The sequence below is a fragment of the Rhopalosiphum maidis genome, chromosome 4 (assembly GCF_003676215.2).
Source record: "Rhopalosiphum maidis isolate BTI-1 chromosome 4, ASM367621v3, whole genome shotgun sequence".
NCBI lineage: Eukaryota > Metazoa > Arthropoda > Insecta > Hemiptera > Aphididae > Rhopalosiphum > Rhopalosiphum maidis.
The window spans coordinates 51,758,290-51,786,264 of NC_040880.1; the positions used below are offsets into that span (position 1 = coordinate 51,758,290).

The following is a 27,975-nucleotide window of genomic DNA, read 5'->3' on the forward strand; positions in this document are numbered from 1 at the left end:
ACATTATGTACATTTTTTTTTTTAATTTAGTTAAATACAAGACAGAATAAAATTACAGCAAACAAATAAGTTGATGTTAGATTTCTAAACACATTTTTTTTTAAGTATTGATTTAAAAGGCTGTATTTACCGTATTAGATCTCATTTTGTTATAATTTTTTTTTTTTTTTTTAACTATTTATATTACTGCAATTGGAAAACAATACCTAAATGCTTAGCAATTGGGAAGATTTATCAATAATCTAGCATTTTTATATACACGAGTGAGACTGCGTAGTGATATAATTAGATTTATTTTTATTGTTTCTAATTTTTTTATTATTATTTTTTTTTTTTTTGTTTGGCAAATAATTTTAAATTTTATATATTTAAGACCCACTGTAGTTTTTTTTTTTAGTACTCATTAAACTTTTGTTTTGTATTGATACTTTTCAATGTTTGTTTGACTTCAATAAATTAAAACTATTGTATACTTAAATCTTTGGTATATCTAATTTGTTTAGTACACACTATAATATGATTGAATTGTAATGCTCTAATATTTATTTTTCTTTACCAATTTTTTATTTCATAGTTTACATGTATGCATACAACAGAATTTAGTACCTACCAATAAACTATAGATATTAATATAATAAGACCCAGATATGCCTGAAAAGTTACTGAGTTGAGAACATGGATATGTTAGTATTATTATGTCGTTTTTAATTATTCAGTGCCTGTTACATTATAGATCTATAGTTTATCAAGTTTCTATAATATAGTTGTAGACGATAAAGTGTTTTCACTTAGTACTATTCAGTTAATAGTACACTACTAATGTGCAATTATCAGGACATAGGAACTAGGAAGTAACAACTTGCTATTTTCAAACTGACTTCTTCACTCGATGTTTCTATAAGTAATATAAGTAATTAAAATATAGTATAAATATTGATAGTATTCACTTCCATTTATCATCTATCATTCAATAACAAAATATATGTAATATTATATTATATAGTTATGTATTAAATTATATACTTTAGAGCACAAAATTTTCTCTTATATTTAGTATTGATAGTTTTAAGTAGCATTTTTGTCTTTATGGCGTACAGACAGACAATTTAGTTATTTAAGTCCTCATCATTAAGACAAAATATGGAAAATCTCAGAACTCAATTCAGTTTTAAACCTGGTAAATTATTATAGTAAGAGTGAAGGAGACAAAAATCTATTTAAATACAATTTAAAAATTTTAGTTGCTTTGATCAATAATGTATTGATACATTAGTTTTATAACTAATAAAATTATAAAATTAAAAATTCCTTTTGATTTTTTCGCTTAATAATTATTTTAAATCGCTAAAATGTATCGTGTATTCTTTTTTATACAAAACCTCAACATTTTCAATTTAAATACCAAAAGCTTTTATAACTATCACATGTACGCAATGTACACAATAATAACAATATCATAAAAGTTAAAACTGTTGACATTAGATATACTTGCATTAACAAGTATAGTCAATTTTCTCAATAACCGTTAATAAATAAATAATAAAATATGGGTATCTACCCAATATTAATGAAAGTAAAATAAAAAAAAAATTCAAAATGTTTAAATGTATAACAAGAGTATGTTGAGTCAGTTTTTAGCCATTTAGAGAAGGCTCAGCGAGCCACAAGCTTCCACATAACAGGATTTCTTTTATATCCTATTGCTTGATAAAGCTTCTATCTCACTATAAATTTCTGATATATATTCTACATTGCTAAATCTATCCTGGCAATTTATTTGTATGACAATTTGATTAGCCAACAGTCAACTAATTATAATACGTAATAAGTAATACCTATAAGTTTTACTATGATCATAACTAATAAACATCGTGAAATATGTACACAGTTTTTCATATCTGTTTGTTTGATGCATTTTTTTTTTGATTTTGCATCACTATATGTTTATAATTATAAATAATACCTACATAATATAATATGCAATAGGTAATGACTAATAGATGTATACTATACTATGTACATATACTGACTTCCGGTTGAAAAGATAACATCGTCTATTGATAAGTATGTATATATGCATGGTGTACCTCCTATACAAAAAAAACGAATATCATTCAACAATAATATACTACAATTTATAATGTACGTTAAACAAACAAAAATGTTGAAATTTAAATGAAATACACTTGGCGGTCGACGATAAAGTACTCAAACGCGTTTATTCCATTTTTGGATCAAATGATATTTCTATTCCATGACATTGATAAACAACGTTTATTTTGTAGAGATATAAACCGCTTTTTAGTTTTTAGGTTTTTGCACTGTCGTCCTGTCTATCGAGGTATGGACGTCTGGTGACTTGTGACTAGTACTCAAGTATTTGGTTTTCAGTGTTCCACGTCTGTAGTGTAAACAACCGCACATCGACAATTTATGTCTTGCAGACCCGCTGAGTACAACGACAATGGCCTTTTGGTATTTTGACAAGGACGAGCTCCATCGGACCGCCTCTGCTCAAGACGGCATACCGCATGAGAGGGAGTCCAGGTACCGCCAAGAAGGAGCAAGGTTCATCATAGACGCTGGCACGAAGATGGACTTGGGCTACAACACGATGGCCACTGGTGTTGTTTACTTTCATCGTTTTTACATGTATCATTCGTTCAAAACATTTCCTAGATATGTAAGTAATGTTTGAGTAAATCTATCAACCTTTCTATTTTATTGATATTTCAGTTGTCGAAATAATAGATTAGAACTTTCAAATATTCTAGAAAACATTTATTGCTTGGAAATTGTAAATAGTATTTGTTTTGGCAACACTACCTGTTACTAGGAAGACGATCAATGTAGTGCAATGCAATTCTGTTCGATAATATCTCCCACATACATTGCTGCGATAGTGGTAAATTATATCCGGCTGTATTTTGCTGCCGCCCTGGTACTGAGGATGTGATTTACACTATTATGTTGTAGTATTTGTAAAGAATATAACATTTAGATAAATTGATTAAAAGTATAAAAAATAAGACATTGAAGTACTTAAAGTGTATTAAGTACATACTTTTATTAAAGCTTTTGGAGACCACCATGTGTTGCATTGGTATCCGAACCATATTGTTTGTTTTTAAATTTTTTCCCATTACCGTAGAATAATATTTTTTAGGTTATCACTGTTGCATTTGAATAACATTGTAATTATTAACTTAATAAAATAAATGCCAATTAATGAACACTATCTAACATATATTTGTTTGCACTAATTTTTATTATTAAATTATAAATTCTTGAGATAATGCTATTGGTTAAAAGGAAGTATACTGGAATGTGTTACAATCAATTACTTTTTAGTATGTCTTATTTTTTCATAGTTTTAAAGAATTTCTTTTCATTTAGTATAATATTTATATAATTGAGTTATATTATATGCCATATTTTATTTCAGCTTACAGCTTGCTGTTGTCTTTTTCTTGCGGGTAAAGTAGAAGAAACTCCAAAGAAATGTAAAGACATAATAAAGTTGGCTAAAGCAATATTACCTGAGGACAAATATGAAACCCTTGGATTAGACCCCAAGGTTAATTTTTATATTTAAAATAAATATTGTATATTGTACCACTTTATTGGTTGTCAATAAATATTCAAATATTTTAGGAAGAAGTAATGGTACTTGAACGTATATTGTTGCAAACAATTAAATTTGATCTACAAGTTGATCATCCATATCAATTTTTATTAAAGTATGCTAAATGTTTAAAAGGTAGGTAATATTTATTATTATTTTTTTTTTTTATTTATAGTATTTATATTGTTTTGATTTTTTATTTAACAGGCGATAAGACTAAACTAACTAAAATGGTTCAAATGGCTTGGACATTTGTAAATGATAGGTAAAAACAATCTATTCGACTTCAGGGATAGACTGAATATGGCATATATTTTTAATATAAAAATAATTTGTAATTTGATTGTAAAACAATTAAATGATTTTTATAAAACAAAATATTTTCACTAAATAGTACAAATAAAAATTAAAGTCTATCTCTGATTTTAATCAGTTAATTAAATTTTTTTTAAAGTAAGTATTGTATATTACAGCTTATGTACAACACTTTGTCTTCAGTGGGAACCAGAGATTATAGCAGTTTCATTAATATATTTAGCATGTAAACTGAGTAAATTTGAACTCAATGATTGGCAGGGTCGTACGCCAAATCATTTACGTTGGTGGGATATGTTTGTCCAAGGAATGAATATGGATTTACTTGAAGGTTTGTTACATTATATCACTAAAAATAAAAAATTTAAATAGTCAGAGTACAATAAAATCAATTTTAATTTTGAGTATAATGTTTTTAAGAAGTTAAATGCATATGGTTTTAGAAATAAAATCAAAAAAATTAATATTGTTAATCATATTTTAGAGTTTACATTATTTTTTTAAACAGTTTTTTTAAGTATAAAAAAATTTAAATAATCATGTGCACTTTAAATTCATCAATTAATTAATTTTAATCAAAAAAATCGTCCTAGGTTGTGTTTTATTTATGATAATTTGTGCATTTAGTTTTTTTTTCATATGGTTTTTAGGTTAATATATATTTTTTTAGTTTTATTTGAATTAAGTCTGAATGGTTTATGTTTAGTTCATTACTAGTTTATTATTTTTAAATAACCTTACTTTTATAAAAATAATATTGAACTATTGCTTATAAATAGAATATAATAATGATAAATTATTTACCCTTATTTTTAGAACCCGAACTAGCATGTGTGGAGAATTGTGGTCCATCTTTCTTTTTTTTGGAATTAGTAGTCTATATTAAATACATAAAATGTATTTATTAAAAATAATATAAACATTGTATACGATAATAATTTAGAACTTATAGTCTTAAAACTGGTGGCAAACCTTTAGTGGCATTAATTGTTCTTTTTGATGAGGCTGAATTTTTAAAATAATGATCGATATAGGAGCAGAAAAATCAAATCTTGCCTTTTTGTAAAAATTTATCAGCATCAATTTTGTATTGTCATCAGTTGTGAGAATTTTTGCAATATACCATGTATAATTTATTAGTTAAATTATAATTTTATATTTTTTAGATATTTGTCATCAAGTTCTAGATCTTTATTCAACACCAGACAAAAATGCACCACCATCACCTCCATGCCAAGAAAAATTTATTGTTCCAAAGAAAGTTGTACCTCCTCAATCCATTTATCAGAAACTATTATTACAAAAAATGGCTGCTAAATACAGTGAGTTTTTGTTTATGTATTTTTATTATTTTGTGTAATACGCTTTAAATGGATTATTTTAGGTCTATAGTGTTTGCGTATTATTTGTATCATTGTTTTTATTGTAGTGCTTACACCTGAACAAGCAATGCAAGCAGCTATAACGAAAAATGTGAAATTGATAACTACTCCAAATACTTCACCGGCCAAGCAATTATTACCCATGCCACCAGGAATTAAACCGTCAATTTCTAATGTTCCACAAAAGCCTCAAAATGCTCAAAAACCATTTTTACCACCACCTCCTACACCACCAAAATTGTTATTACAACAGCCGCCCTTAAAACGACCACCCCCACTTCCATCAACAAGACCCCCATTGCCTACAATGCCACCACCACCACCTCCTCCATCATTACCACCCCCTCCACCAGCACCAAACCAAATGTTAATGCCACAAGGTGTTACTCAATTGCCACCACCACCCATGCAACCACCACCACCAATACCACCCGCTGGTTTCCCCCCCATGTATCCTTATCCACCACTTCAAAATCCAGCACAATCGTTCGCGAACTCTATGTTTTCTCAACCTCCAAATATGATATCCTCAGTGCCTGGGCAATATCGCCCACATGAAACAATGGGTTCTATTCAGTTCATTGGCGATTCTGTTCCTCCAAGACAGCCTTATGGTGATAATTATAATCAAAGAGAAAACATGACACAGCCACCACCACAGCCGTTTGGCGAATTTGATATGCAAGATACATACGAAGAAAACAGACAAAAATACAACGAAAGTCGTGCATTCAATCGAGATGGCGCCTTTGTTGGTGGTAGCTATGGTAATGGATCTCAACATTTTGTTGACGGTGGTCCACATTATAGTAGTGAAAGTGGTCAGCATTATGTCGACGGTGGGAGTCAACATTATTCAGATCCAGCTTATTTACAGTTCAGGGGAAATACGCCAAATAAACGTGGTTTTAATACCAGAACTAATCGACCTCCACCTCCTCCACCACAATACCAAAACAGACAAGTTCGGCATCATCCATATCAAAGACGATAGTGTTGCTCTTTTATATATGTATATGTACAGTTAAAGGTAATTTAGCACTTAACATAGACAAATATTTTTAAGATTTCAGATGTATTCTGTAACGCATGTGCTTTGATTATTGGAATTTAGATATATTATATCTAATAATATATCTGTCAACTTTTCTCTCACTATTATAGGATACTTCTGTTTTAGTTAATGACTGAAATGTAAGTGACTTAATTCTATAATTATAAATTTTGTAAATAGGTTAAATTTACATAAATTTTTAATACAGTTATAACTGGTGTTTTTAAAATGTTTGTGTTCTTATACAGTTTTTATATATAATATATGTGTTAAATGGTAATTTACGAGCACGATTTTAGAAACATTTGTCTTTAATCAAGCTCATTGGGAAAATCATCCTTTATTAATGTTATTACCAGTCTGAAAGTATCTTACATGCTACAGTTAGGCATTAACGTTTATAGACGTACAATTAATTATATTTTACATAATAAATAACCGTGTTGATGGTGGTAGAGTATGAATTTGATGTAATGAAGTTTAATACTGATTACAGTTGAAAATATATTGTGTGCGTTTCATTGAATTCTGAGTATTAATCTTGTACGTATGATAGTATTTACGGATTGAATATTTTTAGGACTTTTATTATCAGAATAGCGTTTCAAATTATTTCGTGGTAATCAAGTGTTCGGGTATGCCCTTTTTCAGTAGTTGCACATTTTTCGTGTCCTATAATAGGACTCCTATTGCAATCTAACTGTTAGTACTGATCGTAGGAGTTTAGATGCGAGGATCGGATGACAAATTGGTTTGAACCACAATTATTATCGTCATTGCCGATATGTTTTAAATTTCGCTGAACGGTGTAGTTTTTTTTGCGTGATTTCCTTTTCTATGCAATATATGAAGTAATGAAATTATTAATATTGTCCGCATTAAGAGGACAGGACACGAATGATAACATGGATTTTTTTTTTCATAATTATAGTAAAAAATAATACTAAAATAATAATGACGAACGCGTTTGAATGCCGCGGGAAGATCTGCAGTCTTCAAAGATCTTGCCGTTCAGTTGGTCACACCTCCAAAACACGATTACTGATAATCGTGATAATATCATCCGCTCACTGATGCTATATCAGATCGAATATTCGGTTGTAATAATCTAATAACTAATAATATTGCCCGGTAGTTAGAACTCCAAATATTCTTGTCTTGAATTTGAATCTCGTTTAATATTAAAACTTGAAAATGTCGAGTAGCGAGAATACGTCAGGTGGCGTGTTTTTGGTCTCGGTCGTCGGTCAGATCGAGAAAGGCCACTTTTCAAACTACGACAATATGTATTGCAAATACGCATTCGTCTACGGACCTGATTGGGAAATCGTCACTGTAAGTTTTCCACATTCTTCCCATTTAGGATTTGACATTTTTTGTATCTTATTCGTCTGTTTTACCATAAAACAGGGTATCGAAGAAGGCATATCCCAAATCGCTAAAAAGAGCCAAGACGAAAGGCAACAGGTCGTATGGAATTTTCCATTAGACGTTTCTTTCAAGAGTACCAATCCTCACGGGTGTACGTGTTACGAGCAAGCGACTCCCAAATTATATCTGTTTTTCTTTTTCATGGGCACCGTAAACGTTTTAATGTGATTCACAACAATCACAACAGCACCACGCAACTGCACTGGATTAAAATCCAATTGTTTAGAATGTAAAGCTGAAGGCATAAATTCAAACACCAATGTCACCGTCACTTGGCATATCTATAGTATGATGGGCTTCTACTGTATATTATATTATAATAGTTAACTCAGAAAATGTTTGACTAGAATATTTGGCTTAGGATCAGTTATCAACAAAATGTACAACATATTTATTATATGTATTCTACTTATTTGGATTTGACAATATTATGATTAACTTACTTTTGTTTGATTTTGAATTATGACTTATTTTTCCCGTTTTTAGGGCCACAGTTAATCATTAGTGTTTATGGATTGGACACTTTTGGGAATGATGTTGTGAGAGGCTATGGAGTATGTCACCTCCCAGTTGTTAATGGACAATCTTCTGAAGAGTAAGTATTTGATTTGAGTCTTGACTGTCTAATAGTAAACTGTATTTTACTGTCAACATTGAAGTATTGTTTTAACATTTCAAATAATTATTATAATTTACAGGATGATTATGTTTGTACCTGAATCCAGTACGACATTACAAAAACTGACTTCATGGTTGACTGGTAAAAGACCAGAGTACGTGGACGCGCGGTTATTAGCCAGGGGCGATGGCAGGGAAGGTATAGTATTTATGTCGGGTTCTACAATAATTTTTATCTTTGAGTTTTCACAAACCCTTCTTTTTCATAAATAGATTGTTTTCTTTCTTATTAACTTATTCAAACAGAAACAATTTTTGAGCTAGTTAATATTTTTTGTTTAGTGACTAGAGTTAGAAGTCAAGGATGTGTTTGGATACAATTTAATGTTGTGTTCAAAGACTTTCATCATTATGGATTTGAGAACGATAATAACAGTTAAACATCTGCTATCAATGACAGTCTGTGAAAAAAAAGCCGCCCCAATCACTGCAAAAAAATCTACCAATATTTTAATTTTCCTCGTACCAACCTCGTAGTATGTTCAAACAATCACTATAGTTAGAGCTTACCAAACTAATAATGTGACTGAATGATAGGTAATTATTTGGATTTAAAAAAAAAAAAAAAATGTAAATTTCTGTGAATGAATCAAAATTGTCAGAAAATAAACTAAATCTTTGTACACATTTTTTCATAATATAAAGAAAAAAAGTGTGATTACATTATTTTTAATTTTATCTATTAATTAGTATACTAATATTTGTATAATGGTTAATTAACTACAATAAATTATAATTTTATACATAATTAATTTATATTGACTTTTCTGGGACTTTTTTTCCAATTTTCATCAAATACACGCCAGTATGAAAAATGATAAAACACTATTAAGACTTTAAGAATACTTTATTTTATGTTGTATTTGTATATTATATCATAAAATTTGTATGCAAATTATTTTATTTTAAGTCATGTTGTGCAATCACATTTATGCTCACCACTTACATTTGTACGTACATTGTACAATACAATACACTCACCCATAAATCATAATAAAAATTAATAATGTTATAAATAGTGATTTTTTTTAAAAATGATTACATACATTTTGTTTCATAATTTATAATAAAAAATTGTTCACACATTGTTAATAAGTACAAAAGTAATAATTTCGGTTGGTAATAGTTATTTTATAAGTTATAAAAATTAATCAATAATTTATCTTAATAATAATAATAATAATAATAATAATAATTAAAAACTGCTGTATATAAAAAGAATAAATAAATGCAGATAAAAACTACTTTTTTTCAATTAATTTTGATGGATTATTTAAAGTCAGAAGTTTAGGAATTTTAGTTCCTAACGATCTAAAATAGTAGTATTCCTTATTACTAAACTGTTTAATGTTTGGTATTCTATAAATGCGGTTCGTATGACTTGACCTTGCAGTGTGCAAGTACGTGCGTAAGTTTAAGGTACCTAGCTAGTTAAATCTAATTTAATGGTTTGTTTAAATTGTTATTTAAAATTTAAAATCCGCATTTATAAAATGTACAAATACGTTATCATATCGACTTACTATTAAGTATATATAATAATTAAAACATTAGGTGTTAAACTAGTTTAAAAAATTAAGGAACAGGTAGTTTGGTATACAGTTGTGTATTGGAAAAAAAATATATTGGCCCCCCAAAAAGGAATAATTGTACTCATAAGTAACCAAGTTCAAGTACACATATACTGTCAAAACAGGTAATTACTGTTTCAACTATTTAGTCTAGAGCTTGGTTTCCTTTAACAAAATGTACAAATAACTTATTTACATAAAAAAGGGGGGAATTGACTGATTTTTTCGTACGCTAAATTAAAAAAAAAATATATATATGTACAAACGGTTTTGTTAATGTTATATTTTCTATTTTTTTTTTTTTTTTTTGGTAAAATTGACACGTTCCAGTAATTTAGACACAAAACACCCCAATAAATATAATAATATTTAAAATCCCGCGTCGACCCATCCCTTATCCCACGTCATAATGCACACCCCGTCCCCCGAACTACTACCAACCCCCCTCCCATCCCAAATCATTATAATAATCGATTCCGATCTGGTTTAATTGGACTGCTGGGTGAGTAGGTTCAGCAGCTCTTCCTGATCCATGTGGATCAGTGATTCCATGTCAATTCCCAGCTCGGATGACAGGTTTGGTATATTCACCCCGAACGATTGCAGCAACTCGATGAAGTCCACTTCTTCACCTGTACGTAAAATACAATTGCAGTACGATTAGAATAATTAAAAATCCAACGGGTATTGAGGTAGAAGAACATTTTTTCTGTACCGATATCAAAACATAAATATCTATCAATATAATAAAAAATAATTATTATAATTTGAATAAAGCATGTAGAGTTGAGTTACATACGCATTTAGTTTAAATAAATCTGTCTATCGATTAAACAGCAGTGTCGCAACTAGTGATCAGGGAGACTAAGTGCAGGCAAAATGTATATATTAATATAATTTAGTGTCAAAGTCTTGGGACTCCTCTCATGAAATGATAAGGCTTTTTTGCCGTCCCCAACACCCCCGCTAGTCGCGGTATTGCAAAACAGTAAAACTAAACAAATCTATAATTTTTTCAATGTTAGGTACTTATTCAAATTTTTCCATTAAATTGCCTATTGAAAGAGAAAAATATTTTTAGATTTGACAAATAATTTTGTCCAAGTATTGCCTCAAAAAAATTAAAAATCTATTTAAAAATATTTTTTATGAATAAAGTTGAATAATCAACGAAATATAAAACTAATATATCGTGATTTTTAGTCGAAGACTTGGAATTATATGTATGACTGAATTCCGTTCGATGAAATAGCTAGTTGTCAGTTGATATTGATTTTTTTTATTGTATCTATATAATTTATTACTAAGAAAATGATATAAGCAGCCATAGCGTAAGCCGCAAGATTAAAAGATTATTTGTAGTATTTGTACCTATACAAATATTGAAATATTAGTCAATAGTATGTGGTGCTTGGTAGTGTATAATAATAATAACATTAATAACAATAATAATGACGATGAATGATGATGAATAATACAAATTAAATCGCAATAAAATACCTAAATATGTATTTAAATTGTTATTAATAATTATAGGTATTAATTTTTAGCATTTAATATTTGAATGCCTGATTGCAAGAAAAATCAATTAATTTAACAGTCCAGTAACATTTAATGGACTAATCACAGGCCACTAAAATCATGTTTAAGGGACCATTGTCTCACTCACTATTGATTCAATAACTATTTAGTGATTGTTTACGCAACCTGACATAATTAGTTTTTTTATATTTATTGTAAACTGTGTACTGTTTAAGTTTGGAAAATGAGAAGGAAAATGTTAAAAATAAATTTAGGCTTCTTAGGTAGGTATTATTTTTTTTTACGTAATCATTGGTTATTTTTTGGTCTGAATTAAGTGTAGATTTGGGCCCGTAGGAATACATGTCTCAACTGTAATACGTTTATTTTTGATGTACTAAGTCTTAGATATAAATTTGTTTTTGTAACATAAATTATACCTTTAATCATAAATACTGATAGATTAAGTTAAATTGTCTTCAATCAACGGTTACGGTTAGGTACAACTATAAGCATGTATTAGTACCTAATATTTATTAATGTTAAAAATTTAACTTATCCTATATCAATAGCCTTATGATAAATTATTTCGTACTAAATAAATATAAGTAATATTAAATATTAATGTAGTTAAAGCGATATCTATTGTTTATTAATTTAGATTTTGGTTTGAGTTTTTCTATTGATGACGTTTTTTAAAAAAGTTAACTGCCTTGAAAGGTTAATTCGTAGTTTTATAGACTATAGTTATAATTTATATTATTATATTTTATATCAGATTAATTTAATGATCTTACCCGTTGCTGGATTTTGAAGTTTCGGACATGAGTTGTTGCATTGCGGCCAAGTGCAGCTCTGTATGTGTTGGTGCCTGCAGCCACCATGGTTTTTGTGATGACGTCTGCGTTTTCTATGAACCATTGCTACGTAGGTATAACAAATTATAGTATTAGTATCACGTTAATCGTCGTTGTTATATTTATATACATATGTGAATGTAATAAGTATGGTTTCAACCCCATCCCCCATTACCGTAAAAATATAAATTGTCCTTTTCATTTTTGATCGGTTTTATATTTTTATTAAATATTTTATAATCTTATTTGTAATAATGCATAACATAATATATATTATCAATACTATTTTCTAAATACTTATAATACTATTTACTAATTTATCTATTTTATACATTTTTCCTCAAAATTCTTCCCCTATTATGAAATCCTGCACATGGGCCTGGGTACGTGTTAATTACTCAATGATTATTCTTATACATCATATACTTGTAGTACCTATGCCAATTCCAGTATTAATAATATTTCAAATCTGTTTGAATTGAGCTTTTCAATACGATATTTAAAAACGATAGGTACCTACAACTTTCCGCCACTCATTTCGCCCATTTCATTTTTATAATATTATATTACCTATCGAATTTAAAAACGAATTTTTTTACGTATAACAGGTAAGTACGTATTATATTTTATGTTATTATATATTTGTTTAATATATGTACCTCCAGATCGATGATCGTTGCGGTGCATTTTATTCTGTTTCCTCTTGGTAGTATTATCTGCTGCCGTCTGCCTATCTATTTTCGTCAGTCTCTTGTTATGGCCTCCCGCACCGCTGTTGCGGTTGCCGTTGCCGTTCGCACGGCCCGGTCTAGACTTGTTGCTGTAGTTATTGTTGTTATTGTTGTTATTGTTGTTGCCATTTCCGTTAATCTTTGCGAACCTCGTTTCGATTTGCCAACAGTGCAACGCCGTAGGCAGGGACACCGAGTCGATCTTGATGTTCTTCCAATATTTCTTCGTGAGCACCGTATGCGAAACACATGACGGGGCGAACACCGACCTGTGTATACACGAGTACAATAGTAAAAACGTACTTATATATATATATATATATATATACATATATAACACGTATAATATTATTATGTATATTTGACGTGCAGCCAGACGACTGCAGTAGGTCCCACAAGTCACAATGACACTGACACACGTGGAAGTTTGGCGTGTATCAATTTCACCTCTACATCTCGTCTGTTAAATGTGTACACGCTTGCTGCTCCGAATAATAGGTAAGAACATACATTAAATATACTGTATGTTGTATATTTAATCCATGGCTTAAGTATGTATGCATAGGACACTTACGTGACGTTTAGTAATGATTTTCGAAGCCCTTCGCCCATCTTGTGTATGTAGTCCCATTGCTGTTTGGTGACTGGTGTGCCGACATCGTTTTTCAGCTGGAACTCGTCGTATAGCCACTGAAATACGAATAACGGGACTGCAACAGCACAACAAACGATTTTTCGTTGATTATTTTAGTTATCACATAATTAATTTCTAAAGATTATTAACCATTAATAATGAGCATACTGCAACCTCGTATACAATCATGGCAACATCGATTTGATCAAATGCAGAATAAAATAAATAGTAGTGAATTAATGATTCGAAAAAATATTAAAATGTTTAGCCGCATTATGGAAGACTCAATTATAATGGCTTATGAATAATGTAATATGGATACAATTTAGTTGCATTAAAGGTTCCCCTTTCCTTGAGTGTTAAGTTTGGTAATGGTAAATATGTACACTACAGGTAAAAGTGTATAACCTTGTATTAGAATCTTTGCACGCGAAGATACAGTGTATCAAGCGAAATTCCTTGTTTGCAGAGGTTGAACTGCTGAGGTATATCCTGCTGTTTATATTATAGTATAATATATTATGCAGATATAATAATAATTATAAAGTACTCACCCGATAATGTAGGATAAATTTTGTAACCGATAAAACACTTGGAAGGCTCATTGATGTAGAGGTTCCGGCACCTGGATGGTATCTGACTGTGCCAGTAAGGGATGCCTAGTTTCACGGCTTCGATCGGCGATGTCGACGCACCCCCTTCGTCTTCAAAATGGTACGGCCGTTGGTCTACGAACCAACCGGAGTCCGTGATACCGTGAACTGACATACCGCTATACTGTCTCAACATTTTTTGAATGGGATCAAGATTCAACATGACTCCAACACCTCCAGCACTAAAAAATAATATAATTTGTTATTAATAAATTTAAGATAAAAATGTCTGTGTTTTCTATTTGGTACAATAAATTTACATCATTATTACATAATTAATTTATAAATAGTTTCCCAATATTTGAAAAGTTTATAATTTTAAAATAGTATAATGGCCACTTAGAACCATGACTGAAAAAAAATACTTAATAGTTAATATTGTAACTTATATACTGTATTTATATGAAATATATCAGTGGCGTATTTAATATGTTTAAGAGAGCGTCACACCTGCATGTGTTTTCTCTGTCTTACATGTACGTAACATAGCAAATTTATGCTTAGCAGATCACGTTAAGCTCTGTCAGTTTAAAAATTAGAGTGAATCGATCTTTTATGAAACTTGATGGTAAAAACATTATCTGTGTTTATATGTTAGTTTTTTACGATAGTTCAATTTTTTAGCAAGTTATGTGATATAACATAGTGTAAATTGAAAATGCTCATAACTCACTTAAAAATTTAATAATCGTAAAAAACCAACATACAAACACAGATAATGTTCTTGGCGTTCTTGCCATCAAGTTTCATAATAGGTCGATTTTCTTTAATTTTTAAATTAACGAAGTTAAACGTGATCTGCTGAACATAAATTTGCTATGTTACGTACCTGTAAGATGGAGACAACACATGCGGGCGTTACGGCCTCTTAAGAGACGGACGGGAGTGTACCAAATAGTAATAATAATAATAAAAAAAATAATCTAAATTTATTATTTATTTATAAATTATTGAAATGTAAAAATGTATAAAATAAATTAGACTAATGTTGGGGATTATCAATCACTATATAAATATATAATACATGATTATATTCCATAAAGACACTATTGCATATCTGTATAATATATTATAATGTTTTTTTTCGAGTCCAGATGAAATTTATATAATCTCGAAATCATAACATTATTTCATATATGCATTTAATATCTGTGGGTACTGCAATATTAAACATAAATATTAAAATGCTATAAAAAATGTAAAAATGTAAAATACACGTGTAATAAAAAAACATTTATTAGAAAATAATTTACAGATAAAATAGTTAAAATTATGTTTTCCTTGTGAAATACAACTTTAAAATAACACGTTAAAGTTGTGCTGATTTATAGGTATCTACTATATAGATAGATAACAATATAATACCTGCTTCCTGAGAGTATGAGAGCGTTGGCATTGGCCATACCTATAGTTAATAGCTCTCTGATGACTTGCTTAATCACTATGGAGCCCATAAAAGTGAATTTTGACCCGTGTTGTGGTTCTGCTCTTCGACCTGACCATATATCACTAGTACAATATGGTACAAAACTGAAATACAAAAATAAATTACGTAGCGAAATTAGTTTACTATTGAAATATATTACAAATTACTTTCATATTAATATCGCTTAAATGACTACAATCTAGCATCTATATAATATAAGATCACTTTCCAATATCTTCCCCTCATTGACACAATTTGTGATGTATTGTGTACAGCTGAAACTACTTCAAGTATAGACTTGTTTTAATAACTACATTTTTCGTCCTTTGAATTATCTTGTATAGATTTAAAAAATATTTAAAATTAATAGATACAAACATCTATATCAAACTAATAAATAATTTAGTTCATTCTTATTTTTTCGATATTTATAACCATCCTTGATTAAATAACCTAAATTCTAATATATTTGCATTAACTTTTAAGTATAGGTATTGAAAATAAATATGATATTTATAAGGTTCAATGACTGACTTCCTCCTACAATATATACGTAATACGTATATCAATACGTGACTACGTGCCTAACGTGCCTATATACGTACTACGTACTAATCACTACTACTAATAATAGGTACATTAATACCTATATATATCTAAAAGTTTAATTTGTACATATATGCGTAAATATTATACAATGACACATATGTAACTAGCTAATGTGAGTATAGGTACTCACACGTGATTTGCCTGCCACCAGTAAGGATTTTCAGCTGCATTATTGGACAATATTCCTCCGACTAGAAAGCAATTAAAAATATTTTGCTTAATAACATTTTAATGAAATTCTTCGTTATCGTGGAGTAAAATTTACCTGTTCGAGTTTCAGGCCATTCTTTTGATGACATGAGGTACTCGGCTCGTGACCACCGTTCGTCACAGCTCTGTTTGTCATAACAACACCAACCCTCTAAAACAACGGAAAAATATTCATATAAATATACGATGCAACGCAATTATTAAAACTATTGTGTTTTGAATGCATTTTATTATTCATTTGCGTATTACCTTCAAGAAACACTATCCACGTTTTGCTATAGTTTGAATGGCGCACATAAAATCTAGGGAAATAAAAATATTCAATTTTAATTCTATAAATAGATATTAATTTCTGTCGAAATCTATTCGTAGATTTTTAATCACCGTTTGAAATACAGCTTTTATTATAGCGAAGTAATCCTTATTAATACAAGTAAATTCGTTTAAATGTCATCGATATATTATGTATATATACATTATTTACCAAAATTTAATATATACTGGTAAATTAAAAAGCATATCATACAATTGTTAATAGTCATAGAAAAAAAAATAATATATTGATTTATAAATATACAATTTAATGCATTATAGTTTATATATAGCTAGGTATAATAGAATGAAGAATCGTCTTATATTTTAAGTTAAAAAGTTGATGGGATTTTAATGACACTTGGTTATATGATTATGGATATTTATTATAAAGATATCATACGTATATTGACAGTTATGATAACTTGTTATTGATTGGGTTGAAGTAGATTTAAATTATTTTATTATATTTAAAATTTTAGTTTGTAGTTGATTAAATTGATTTTATACACAAATATTAATTTAATGTGAAAAAACGAGGTAATACACTATCACAGAACGATAGTAACCGGTAAGTATACTAAATTGTCTAACCGGTAGACTAATTTTTCCTTATTGACGATTTTTAGATAAGTCTGACATTTTATTTACATACAAAGGTGATGACTATTTAAATTAGCGCTATCATAAATTCTGTTATCAATGTTTTGTATTTGGTGTTTTAGTATTTACCCTGCTGGGGATCCATCATTGCATGTTACGTCAGGCGATAGCATGTACTTTTTCAAAAACTTTTGCTCCGCGCTTCGAGTTTCTACATAATTACTGGTGTCCTATATTATACACATATAAAAATACATGGGTCAGACGAAAATTTGCGTCAATATGTTGATTTGCTATTTTTATATAGCTTGGGCTCAGAAATTCACCTGTACAATTCGGTCAGCAGACACTCGGTACGTCAATGACGAGTCATCTTGGGCGCCGATTGGTTCACAGGTTAGGAAAACGCCTGATACAACGAGTAATACCTGAAATAAAAAAAATAAACATGTACAAACATATAAATATATTATGATAAATATTACAGCATAAGACGTAATTCGTACGGTAAAGATTCTACTTCAAACGAGACGGCGTGATTTATGCGGATTTCGAAAACTTAAAAATATCATAAATAGTATTCGTCTTCTGACGCTGATGGCGGCGAAGGGTAGAGGTGACGCACGGTGTAAATTGTAACAAACGCTCTAGTACACAGAATATTATTATAAATTTACACACTATTTAAGTCGTCATTTGCGCGGCGTTAATATACTATAGGTACGCAGGTAATAGGTATATACAAAACGATCAATAGTGAAGTTGTGGTGTGCGGTAATACGCGTTCGCAGTGATTTGTTTATCGTAAATTATTTTTCTTATATTCGACCGACAACGAGCGGTTCCGCCGTATACCAACACGACACTGCTGTTGTAGCATTGCGTGCGACGACAGCCAGAGGGGTAAACGATTTGTGCGGAATGCAAAGAATATGGGTACCTCTATATATGTATAAAAAAAAAACAGAACCAACGGACACAAACGGAACGGTCGCGTATCGGAAAAATTCGGTTTATTTTGTTGTCTTTCTTTTCGCGATGCTACGTATTTACCATTGTACCGCGGTCATTGCGCGACAGGCGCCGGCGATACGACACAAATACCACTGCGGTATACCACGTGTCGACCTGTCACTGCATCGCGGTCGTGGTATATCGCCCATATGGACTACCGTGGTTCGCTGGTCACGGATATTCCCGATCGCTCGGCCGCAGGTTTATATACATCTAAATCGCGAATAAGACGAATAATATTATTACAGTATAGGAATTCGGTTAAATAAATCTGTCAGTGAAATTAAGAACATAAATCCGGCGGAATCGTATATACGAGATGAGAATTTTATAAACAATTCTCTACGGCTGCGGACGCGTTGCAACAAGTACACGATGAATCCTACTTAAAACGTGATTTATTACAATATTATCATGTCGTACGCGTGCTATATTACACGAATGTGTTTGCGGTGTCGGCGACGGCGTAACTATAATATTATTACTATTATATACATATTGTGAAGGATTGGCGGTGACCCCGCGCAGGCGGCAAAACATCAGACGAAAACGCCGCGACCTCCGCGGGTCCGTGACGCGCCGCCGCCGCCGCGCCGTTAATTACACGCCTAAACGAATCGTCGCCGTAGTGGTCGCGCGCGCTTGTTCTCCGCGCGGTTTCTGCGGCGCGTATTCCGATTTGTACGCGCGCGCTCGACATAATTCTCTGCAGTGGCGACCTAACCGACTCTCTTGAAAACAACGCACGTTATTATTATCATATTATATTATATTATATTATATTACTGGTGCAGCTGGGTGCAGGTGCGACGTGAATGCCCCGAAATGGATTGCCGACAAGACGTATCCCGCGGAGCCCGGAAAAAAGGGGCAAAGGGGTCTTTTGAACTCGATTGTTCTGTGCACTTCATTGTTTCCGTTCGCACGCCACTCGGTTTGGTAAATAGTAATATTCGTAAGTTGTCCAACGAGCCCTAAATTATTATTAAAACGTCGGATGTCGGGATGTGCATTAATAAATTAGGTAAAATAATATATAATAGGTATAATTTTATGCCGGTGAGAATTTTAAACACGTACATAATCTTTGCAAATAACTACGCATAAATCGTTCATTCAATGTATATTAAGTATCCTAACTAATCTTCAAACGTATAGGCACTGGGCAGCCTCGCCCTTGCAACCGAAAATCGAGTTTAGATCTGCCAAAAGGAATAGGCGCTAGGCGCCCGCAATAACTATATATGGCATATTATATATTTATATATTATGATCGATATAATGTCGACAGTAAGAATAAGGGTACATTTAGGGAGATCGAGAGAGTCGCGAAATGTATAATTATCAAATTTAATCGATTTCGACGAAACTTTCAGAATAAATCGATCCCGAGAGTAAAACGTTTTGTGGGTATTACGATAATGGAATTCGTAAATCGATCGGTCAACACTAGTTTTCTCAGAGCATCCCTTAGAAATGTCTATAAGGGGGGGAAGAGCAGATTTTTCTCAGACTTAAGTGTAACTTTGTAATTTGTATAGTCCGTGACTTCGAGTGACCTATTCCTTCTTAATTCAAAAACTGCTTGCGCGTACACTCCTCTTGTTTTGCAGCAAACGAATTTCGTGTTTTTTTCCCCATCCGCTTTGGAATTTGTCGTCCTCGTTTCCCGTTACCGACGGTCACGCGAGTGCACGCGCGTAATTTGTCCGCCCGCGGCAGTGGCGGCGGTACGAGTGAAAACCTGCTCGCACAACATAATAATATAATAAACGCGCGCGCAATGTCACCGAATAGATCTCTGTCGGTGATCATTAACGTCGTATAATAATATATACGTATCCACCACCGTCGTGATATCAACCATGCACGCGTGCGCTCACTCGATTAAAAGACATAAAAAAATAAAAATAAAAAACAGAAACAAAAACGGTCATTTGTTGTTATTTTTTCCATCTAATGCCGTTCTACTTATAAAGAAACACACACGTTACGATATGTATTGCACTTTGCACACGACTGTAGTGGTAGTGTGGTGAACTTTTCATCAATTATTCGAACAAATCTCAGGGTGCTCAGTATTTACGTACTACAATATAAACAAAGCGCGAAGCTGACACTGCCCAGTGCCTACAAAATATTCATTATTATACGTACCCTGATAGGGTTTAAATTCCATTAAATCTTTTATATTACATTATTTTTTCTTCATTCATGTATTAGAAAAATCAAAATCAAAATACAAATATATTGAATAAAAACGATGGTATAGATCTCAAATACCTTCTTCTACTATGTCATTGGCACGCCACTAGGAAATAGTGATAGTATACACTTATACTAATATACTAATATATATATAGGTATGTATTAGATGCAAGTGTATAATTTATTTTATATTGTAACTACACGCGTGCGTTGTTGTTGTTGTTGTTGTTGTATAGTCATTCTTAATGTATTATAGAACCACGAACTCTAGACCGAAATATAATAACTTATTATTATTATCATCATCGTCGTCATCATTATTATCATCACCATCATCATCGTCGACCGCATGTGCAACAGTGTTGTAATTATAATTTTTATTAGGATTTTCAACACGAAAATAGTTATTCCCAAGGCTGTATAATGCCTGCATATTATTTTTGTATGGAAAGGTATAGTTTTTGTTAGAACATATTTTTTTTTAAATAGGTCACTTGAGAATCCAAGTAGATACTTGTGTATAGTAAATAAAAATAGGAAAATCGTCAATTTAAAAAAAAAATTATTGGCATTGTCAATATTTAAATAAATAATGTGTTTAGCATTTCAATTAATTGAATTGGGATCTCAATTTGGAGTTTTAGTTTCAAAAATACACTACCTACACTACTATAGTATAATATAATTATAATTTATATTAAATATGTACGGCAATTCTATTGTGTTTATAATAAACTATTACGATGGTCGATAATTGAGTTTTGCTTGAGAGTGTACATATTATTTTAAGTACTGTAACAGTATTAATGTGTTATTATTATATATTTTATGTTTTAAGTAAAAAAATTCTTCGAAAAATGGCTGTAATATTAACCATAATAATATGTTTCTTATACACTTTACTATACATATATATATATATATATATATACATTCGATGTTATCGATGAGTTTATAGTAACATAGGATACATTTTACTTTATATTATATTCTTTGAAACTCGACACTAAATTTTTTCTTTTTGAAATTTTATTATATCGTGTAGTTTTATTAACTTTTAATGTTAACTCGTTTTGAACCTTTTTGTATTTTTTCTTTATTGGGGTTGTTATTTCATACTGACTACTACAATTCCTAGAAGTGGCGTGGATTTTTCCCTGTAATCCACAAGTGATGAAGAATTACACTGTAAACACTTAACAACGCTGGGATTTATCGTAGTTGTGTGAGTTGTGTACGACTGTCGACCGTATACAAATTACTGTGTTATAATAATATGTATAACAAAACTGTTAAATAAAAAAAGTATGGCTCGTTTAGGAATTCGAAAAACAAAAATTTACAAAAACACATAATTCCTAAGTCTTAAGTTACTTTAATCACGGGCGCTGCGTGAACTCGACGGCGGCAGCCCTGCACGTGGAACCCGAAATCGTCGTATTACACTGTAGGTGTATACTATATATATATATAGCTGTAATAGTACAATATACAATATATACGTAGCGTATATTATAGTAGCGGCTATACACACGGCCGCACACCGGCGGATACTTCAAAGGGTGTAATTTACAACCGATTCCGAACGAATTAGGTAGGAGCGAGAATACCACCGCAAGACTACAACGGCGGCGGCGACGACGATGATGAGAAGGTGGTGGTAGCGGTGAAACGAGCAGGAGGTATAGAAGAAAACGAAGAGGAGAAAAAAAACCATTCGATTTTTAAGCGCTCCCGGTACATTGTGTCGTGTTAAATTCAGTAGCAGACTCGGGAGATCGTAATTTAGCGGCTAATTGGGTACCAAACAGGACCAACCGAGGTAACGCCCACCGTCGTGTACTACGCCGCCGCCGCCGTGCATATTATGCGTCTATACTATATACAGGTATAATATAATACATAATATACACTATACCACAACACACGTCTGCGGCGGCGGCCTATCCAAGTTACTACTATACACGTAAATAATAATAATAATAATAATAATAATAATCGAAACGTGTATAACGCTCATTTTGCCGCCAAAGTCATTAAGCGCATTCATGGATATAACGTAGGTATAGAATAACAGGCTTGTGTCGGACGCGAGCTATTGCAGCTGTGGAAAAAAAAAGAAAGAGAGAGAGAACGACGAAAAATAATATCGTGCGTCATGTACGAAAAAAACAATTTCGATGTGACTTGTTTGACACAGAACCGTCAACATTATACAAAATAATAATGACGATAACAACGACTTCGTGTAAACTCGACAAATTACTGGTGATTCCATTTACACATTGAATAACTGTGTTCATTGAGTAAGCAGTGGCGTTCAGAATTTTGCTGCCCTAAGCGGACCTTTTTTTAAGTTTGCTTCGTCCGATTCTCATGTAGTATAATGTACTCGTATATTAAAAACAGTAATATTTACCTATTAGTTAATGTATAACATTATGTAAAAATATCATTAAATTTATACTATTTATAGAAAATTAGAAGTACCTACCTATGTCATAACATTGATGTATCAAATCTTCAGAAAATTAGTTTTATAACTTTCCTCTTTGTGTCCTGGCCTCATGGGTCGGTTAAGAACTGCACAATTAATTTTACTGGTTTACTTTTATTTACTACATAGTACATACCTACCCATACGCCGTCGTCCCAAAAGCTCGTCGACGTATTTTGGACATCTGAAAACCATTCTTTTCTCTTTCGGCATATGGATTGTATAATACACGACCCAATTATTGTTAATAACTGTGGTAAATCGTCACGAATTGATACAAAAGAAATATATTAAAATATACTATATAGGTACCGACGCGTGCACGTGCACACTATTGTAAAATCAAATATATTATTATAATACCAGTTTAAGATTTTTTTTTTAAATTTTGGTTTCAACGTAAACAAGAATATTACAAAATTCCACGCGTGACTACAAATGTCCGTCAAAGAAACGCGCGAGGCCGAGCGTCCCGCAAAAAAATGTGGTTCAATAAATTTTATGGATCCACTATATAATACATTGGACCGCAACGTTGTATTGTACTGGAGATTATGATTTTAGCCTTTTTTCTCCTGCAGTTTATCATCATTCATCAGAAACGTCCTTTAACGTGTGTTTAATACTGGTCCCGCCGAAAGGTCGTAAAACGCGGGAAAAAATGAACATGTACAATGTAGTGTGTCGGCGTGTCACAGTCGAAACTCGAAAGCCGTTTTACCGTTTTATATTAACAATAAATATAATCATAAAACACAATAGTACTGTGTGTATATATGTTGTGTTATGCGCGTGGATGAGCGTTTTTCGTTGTATTCTAACAAGTAGTCAGTTTTTAATATTTTCGGGTTAAAGTTATGAATTTTCAAAGATTTACCAGATATTTTTCGACAATAGAGTGTAAGGAAAGTAATAAAATAATATTGTGATAAATAATGTTTATTGGATATAAGTAAAGTAATTCGTAAATAAAAATACCAATCTCTCAAATTTTGTGTTTTTTCTATTCATACGTACAATTTAAATAAAAATACAACTATCTGATTTTCCAACGACGATATATACTTTTATTTAGCAAAATATAAAACAGATGTGAATTTCACCGAACAGGTATAATAATTTAATTGCAGGAGTCTGCAAAGAGTTAAAATAATTTTATATTATATGGGTACACCGGTACATATAATATATCTGCAGTATATTTTGCACCCAAGGCATGAAAAAGAAGAGAAATATAGTATGTCGTATATAAGTTATATCGTTACTTTTTCTTCTCAAGTGGAAAGCGACGTAATAAACATTTTTTTTCTATATACTCCCGTAAAAAATATGATATAATAAACACAATTTGCTATATACGTGTGACGTAAAAACGGAAACCTCGAGTGCATAAGGTAATATCTATATAATTTTTTTCACTCTTTCGAATATTTTATTAGTACTTCAAATGTGACTTTCAACGCCTGATATAATGTAAAAAAGAAATAATAAAAAATACACCCGAATGAAAATATATTTGTTTATTGCACGTTATTTTGCTCCATGTCGATATTTATATTATTATATGAACAATAAACGTCGAGATTTTTAAAGATGTACTCGGGATGACAGGAACGGCATACAAAATAAATTCAACTGCAATATATACTGTTTATTTCAATCGTTCATATATTGAACGTTTAAAAATATGAACACCAAAACACTAGTTATTTGAAATTAAAATAATACGGTGCGTATTTATTTGAAAAATTGTTGAAATAATATTTGCACAATGTAAGAATTGGAAAGTTTCTTAGTTTTTTAAATGGTGTTATGACAAAACTCTAAAAATAGTGAGGGGGTTAAGCTTGTCTTGCTTATTCCAAAGCTTGAAAATCGTTTAAAAACTATGACAACATTATTTGACAGTCACCCTTATATATATTATTTATGTACACACACACACACACACACACATATATATGGTCCTGTAGAGATAGTAGTGGCTACACAAAATGTTTTGTGCTGATCATAAGATAATAAGTATTATACAGTGCATCCTGCAGTTGTCCGCTGAGTTAAAATCCATATTATTCCGCATCAGTAGGCGAATGTGCTATAGGTATATATAATGGATAAATTATTATTATACAATAGTTATAGATAGTCCTATGTCCACTATCAGGCATAATCATATTATTAATTTTTATGTTAAAAATACGTAGTTCGTAACAATATGTATAGAGAGTTTTTAAAATAATCAAAAATTATATCGAGCACTGTACCTTTTGTAGAGTATATACAGGTGCATGATACGACGTACACGCAATTATTATGTAATACTTATATGTATAATATAAATGTACGGCCTTTATCATTGCTTATGAGCTTAATATATAACTATTTACATCGTCTTGTGGTTTTAAATTTGTGATATAAGACAAACTTTTAACCAAAATATTGTACTAAATCAGCATAATTTTCTTTTATTGTAAGCAAAAGTACCACCAATCACCACTATAATGTTTTTAAGCCATTAAAAAACATAGCAATCATTATTTTTGTTACATAGGTAATTCAGTTAAAAATATATATTTCATTAATATACTTACAAAAAAATACGAGCTATATTGGAATTACGTGTATATACGTTTGAATTTGTTCGAACAGACGTTATTATTATACAGACATATCATTATAGTATGTACTATATATATATTATATAATATTATATATTATACCATATATAGTATAATAGGTATATACTATGTTAAATGAACATTTTATTGATTTTATAAATAAAAATTTAATTTGATGAAATCAAATGGATAGCCAACATAAATTGCACTTGTATGGGATTTGTCATAAATTTCGATCTCGGGCGGCACTTCAGACTCTGATGGCTATTATGTACTGTACATGTACGCTTACTATACTATACATAAAATATTTATTACAAAATTATAGGACCTATAATACCATGCATACGGTCGTATAGGTATATATTATGTACACTATAGATCAAACATTCAAACGACAATAATAAATAATAATATGGTAGTCATATCTACTCCGAACGGTATATTATATAAGTGCAACGGATTTTTATTGTTTCGGACAACACTGGGTCGGCTCGGCGTGTTTGGACGATTCGATGTGGTGCTGTAAGCGCGGGTGGTTTTCGCCATCGGGTTTTGTCACGGTTCGTGATCTCGGAGGACATCGGCGCCTTCCCGCTGCGCGATCACATTTAAAACGCCCGCGCACGCATAGAGGATTCCAGATATGCGTTTAATATATATTATGAAGTTTACGGCGTGTCGAACGGACGATGCGAGGTTGACAGGGATCGGGGACTGTTTAAATCGCCTACGAGCCGACAATTTATGTGCGCTCATCTCAAGTGCGACATCGAAAAACATAAAATGGTTTAATATACCTTATGTTAACATATATAAGTTTTGGAAATTACATTTTTATAATATTGAAGTATTCTTTAAGTAAATTACAGTTTACCACTGTTGATTGCTTCACCTATACATATAAGCATAATACTATTAATACCACAATGCCTGTGTCGATAAATTATTATAATTATTATTATTTATTTATAAAATTAATTAAATACTATCAATACTAAATGTAGCAAAATACTATTAATACCTATATTGTCTAGGGATTGAAATGGTTTGGAAAGGATTCTGTTGTCATAACTCACAAGTCCTCCCTTCTACTTACATATATGCGTAGCTGAAATTATTATTTGAGTTCGGTAAGGTTAGGGCTCGTGGGTTTTAAGGATACGTGACTTTAAAGTCGTCTATATTCAATGCGACATTAAAATTTTTAAGTCTGATTTCGGATATCCTAAATGTATGCTTAACATTTATAATTTATACGCGTACAATATATAGATAGATTATTTGTTCGCATGGATCATCATATGGGGGGGGGGGGGGCATCAGACAAGAAGAAAGTCTTAGCGAGCTGCACCCGCCCGTCTTCGAGACTTCTATTGAAGATACGTTGCGGTATACAAAGCGAGTAGAAGAGATAAAATCGACGAACGCTCGATGTACCAATTTACATTATTATTGTATTAAACGACTTCACGGTCGTTCTAGCACTTGCATGAGAATTTGGACAAATTCATTATTAATGGAAAAATTTAGGTAAGTAATCGTTTTTAGTGAGCGGCCGCCACTAATGTGACCGACCATCGAGAATGCCGATTTTACACTCATCGTCGATCCTGCAGCAATGCACGCACGCACAGATCCACAAACCACACTGTATTCACGCACGTACGTAAAGACGTAAAGATTATGCTTACACACTTATAGGTGTATACTACATACCCGATACCGTATGCATATTACGCCTCGCGCGTAACTTTATTTACCTCTGTGTACGTCACGAGACTTGCAGTCTAATATAATATATTATATATACATCGTATGCACTGCACACCATTTGTAATGGTGGTATATCATGTATATTAATTATTAATAAAATGGGACGGTATATTTAGGTATACGTCACCCCCTACCCCCTGGACGACCGTCGCATCAGATATACGGGGTGAAACTGCGGTGGCCACGACCCAGGTGTACGTATTTAAGTCATCGTCAAAGTATACGATCGTGACGTGCATCATCGGTGGGC

At 31.4% G+C, this 27,975-nt stretch overlaps 3 protein-coding genes across 3 annotated transcripts in view; 2 read left to right on the forward strand and 1 right to left on the reverse strand.

The window, feature by feature from the left end:
- Positions 1 to 2,464: 2,464 nt before the first annotated feature.
- LOC113556978 (cyclin-K) lies at positions 2,465 to 6,562 on the forward strand. The gene is made up of 7 exons (XM_026962225.1): positions 2,465 to 2,683; positions 3,446 to 3,577; positions 3,655 to 3,760; positions 3,833 to 3,890; positions 4,099 to 4,271; positions 5,107 to 5,262; positions 5,370 to 6,562. The coding sequence occupies exons 1-7, from the start codon at positions 2,465 to 2,467 to the stop codon at positions 6,314 to 6,316; spliced, it is 1,791 nt and encodes a 596-aa protein (XP_026818026.1). The 3' UTR covers positions 6,317 to 6,562.
- Positions 6,563 to 6,691: 129 nt separating this feature from the next.
- On the forward strand, positions 6,692 to 9,001 carry LOC113556980 (B9 domain-containing protein 1-like). The gene is made up of 5 exons (XM_026962226.1): positions 6,692 to 7,711; positions 7,787 to 7,898; positions 8,294 to 8,402; positions 8,506 to 8,624; positions 8,768 to 9,001. Exons 1-5 carry the CDS (start codon positions 7,571 to 7,573, stop codon positions 8,863 to 8,865), a joined length of 579 nt encoding a protein of 192 aa, XP_026818027.1. The 5' UTR covers positions 6,692 to 7,570; the 3' UTR covers positions 8,866 to 9,001.
- Positions 9,002 to 10,289: 1,288 nt separating this feature from the next.
- The window catches only part of LOC113556191 (palmitoleoyl-protein carboxylesterase NOTUM), a 29,331-nt gene continuing 11,645 nt past the window's right edge, over positions 10,290 to 27,975 (reverse strand). Inside the window, exons 2-12 of the mRNA XM_026960998.1 lie at positions 17,939 to 18,040; positions 17,742 to 17,842; positions 16,947 to 16,999; positions 16,753 to 16,848; positions 16,618 to 16,678; positions 15,818 to 15,982; positions 14,354 to 14,634; positions 13,740 to 13,875; positions 13,094 to 13,434; positions 12,375 to 12,500; positions 10,290 to 10,688 (exon numbers count right to left, since the gene is read on the reverse strand). Of these exons, the coding sequence (XP_026816799.1) occupies positions 10,543 to 10,688; positions 12,375 to 12,500; positions 13,094 to 13,434; positions 13,740 to 13,875; positions 14,354 to 14,634; positions 15,818 to 15,982; positions 16,618 to 16,678; positions 16,753 to 16,848; positions 16,947 to 16,999; positions 17,742 to 17,842; positions 17,939 to 18,040 (1,608 nt within the window). The 3' untranslated portion in view covers positions 10,290 to 10,542. The remainder of the gene's footprint in view (positions 10,689 to 12,374; positions 12,501 to 13,093; positions 13,435 to 13,739; positions 13,876 to 14,353; positions 14,635 to 15,817; positions 15,983 to 16,617; positions 16,679 to 16,752; positions 16,849 to 16,946; positions 17,000 to 17,741; positions 17,843 to 17,938; positions 18,041 to 27,975) is intronic.

Coding starts and splice junctions, on each gene's coding strand:
- LOC113556978 (XM_026962225.1), top strand. CDS start 2,465: ATGGCCTTTTGGTATTTTGACAAGGACGAGCTCCATCGGACCGCCTCT. Junction 3,761..3,832: donor GTATGCTAAATGTTTAAAAG/GTAGGTAATATT, acceptor TTTATTTAACAG/GCGATAAGACTAAACTAACT. Junction 3,891..4,098: donor TGGACATTTGTAAATGATAG/GTAAAAACAATC, acceptor TGTATATTACAG/CTTATGTACAACACTTTGTC.
- LOC113556980 (XM_026962226.1), top strand. CDS start 7,571: ATGTCGAGTAGCGAGAATACGTCAGGTGGCGTGTTTTTGGTCTCGGTC. Junction 7,899..8,293: donor GAGTACCAATCCTCACGGGT/GTACGTGTTACG, acceptor TCCCGTTTTTAG/GGCCACAGTTAATCATTAGT. Junction 8,625..8,767: donor CAGGGGCGATGGCAGGGAAG/GTATAGTATTTA, acceptor TTTTTTGTTTAG/TGACTAGAGTTAGAAGTCAA.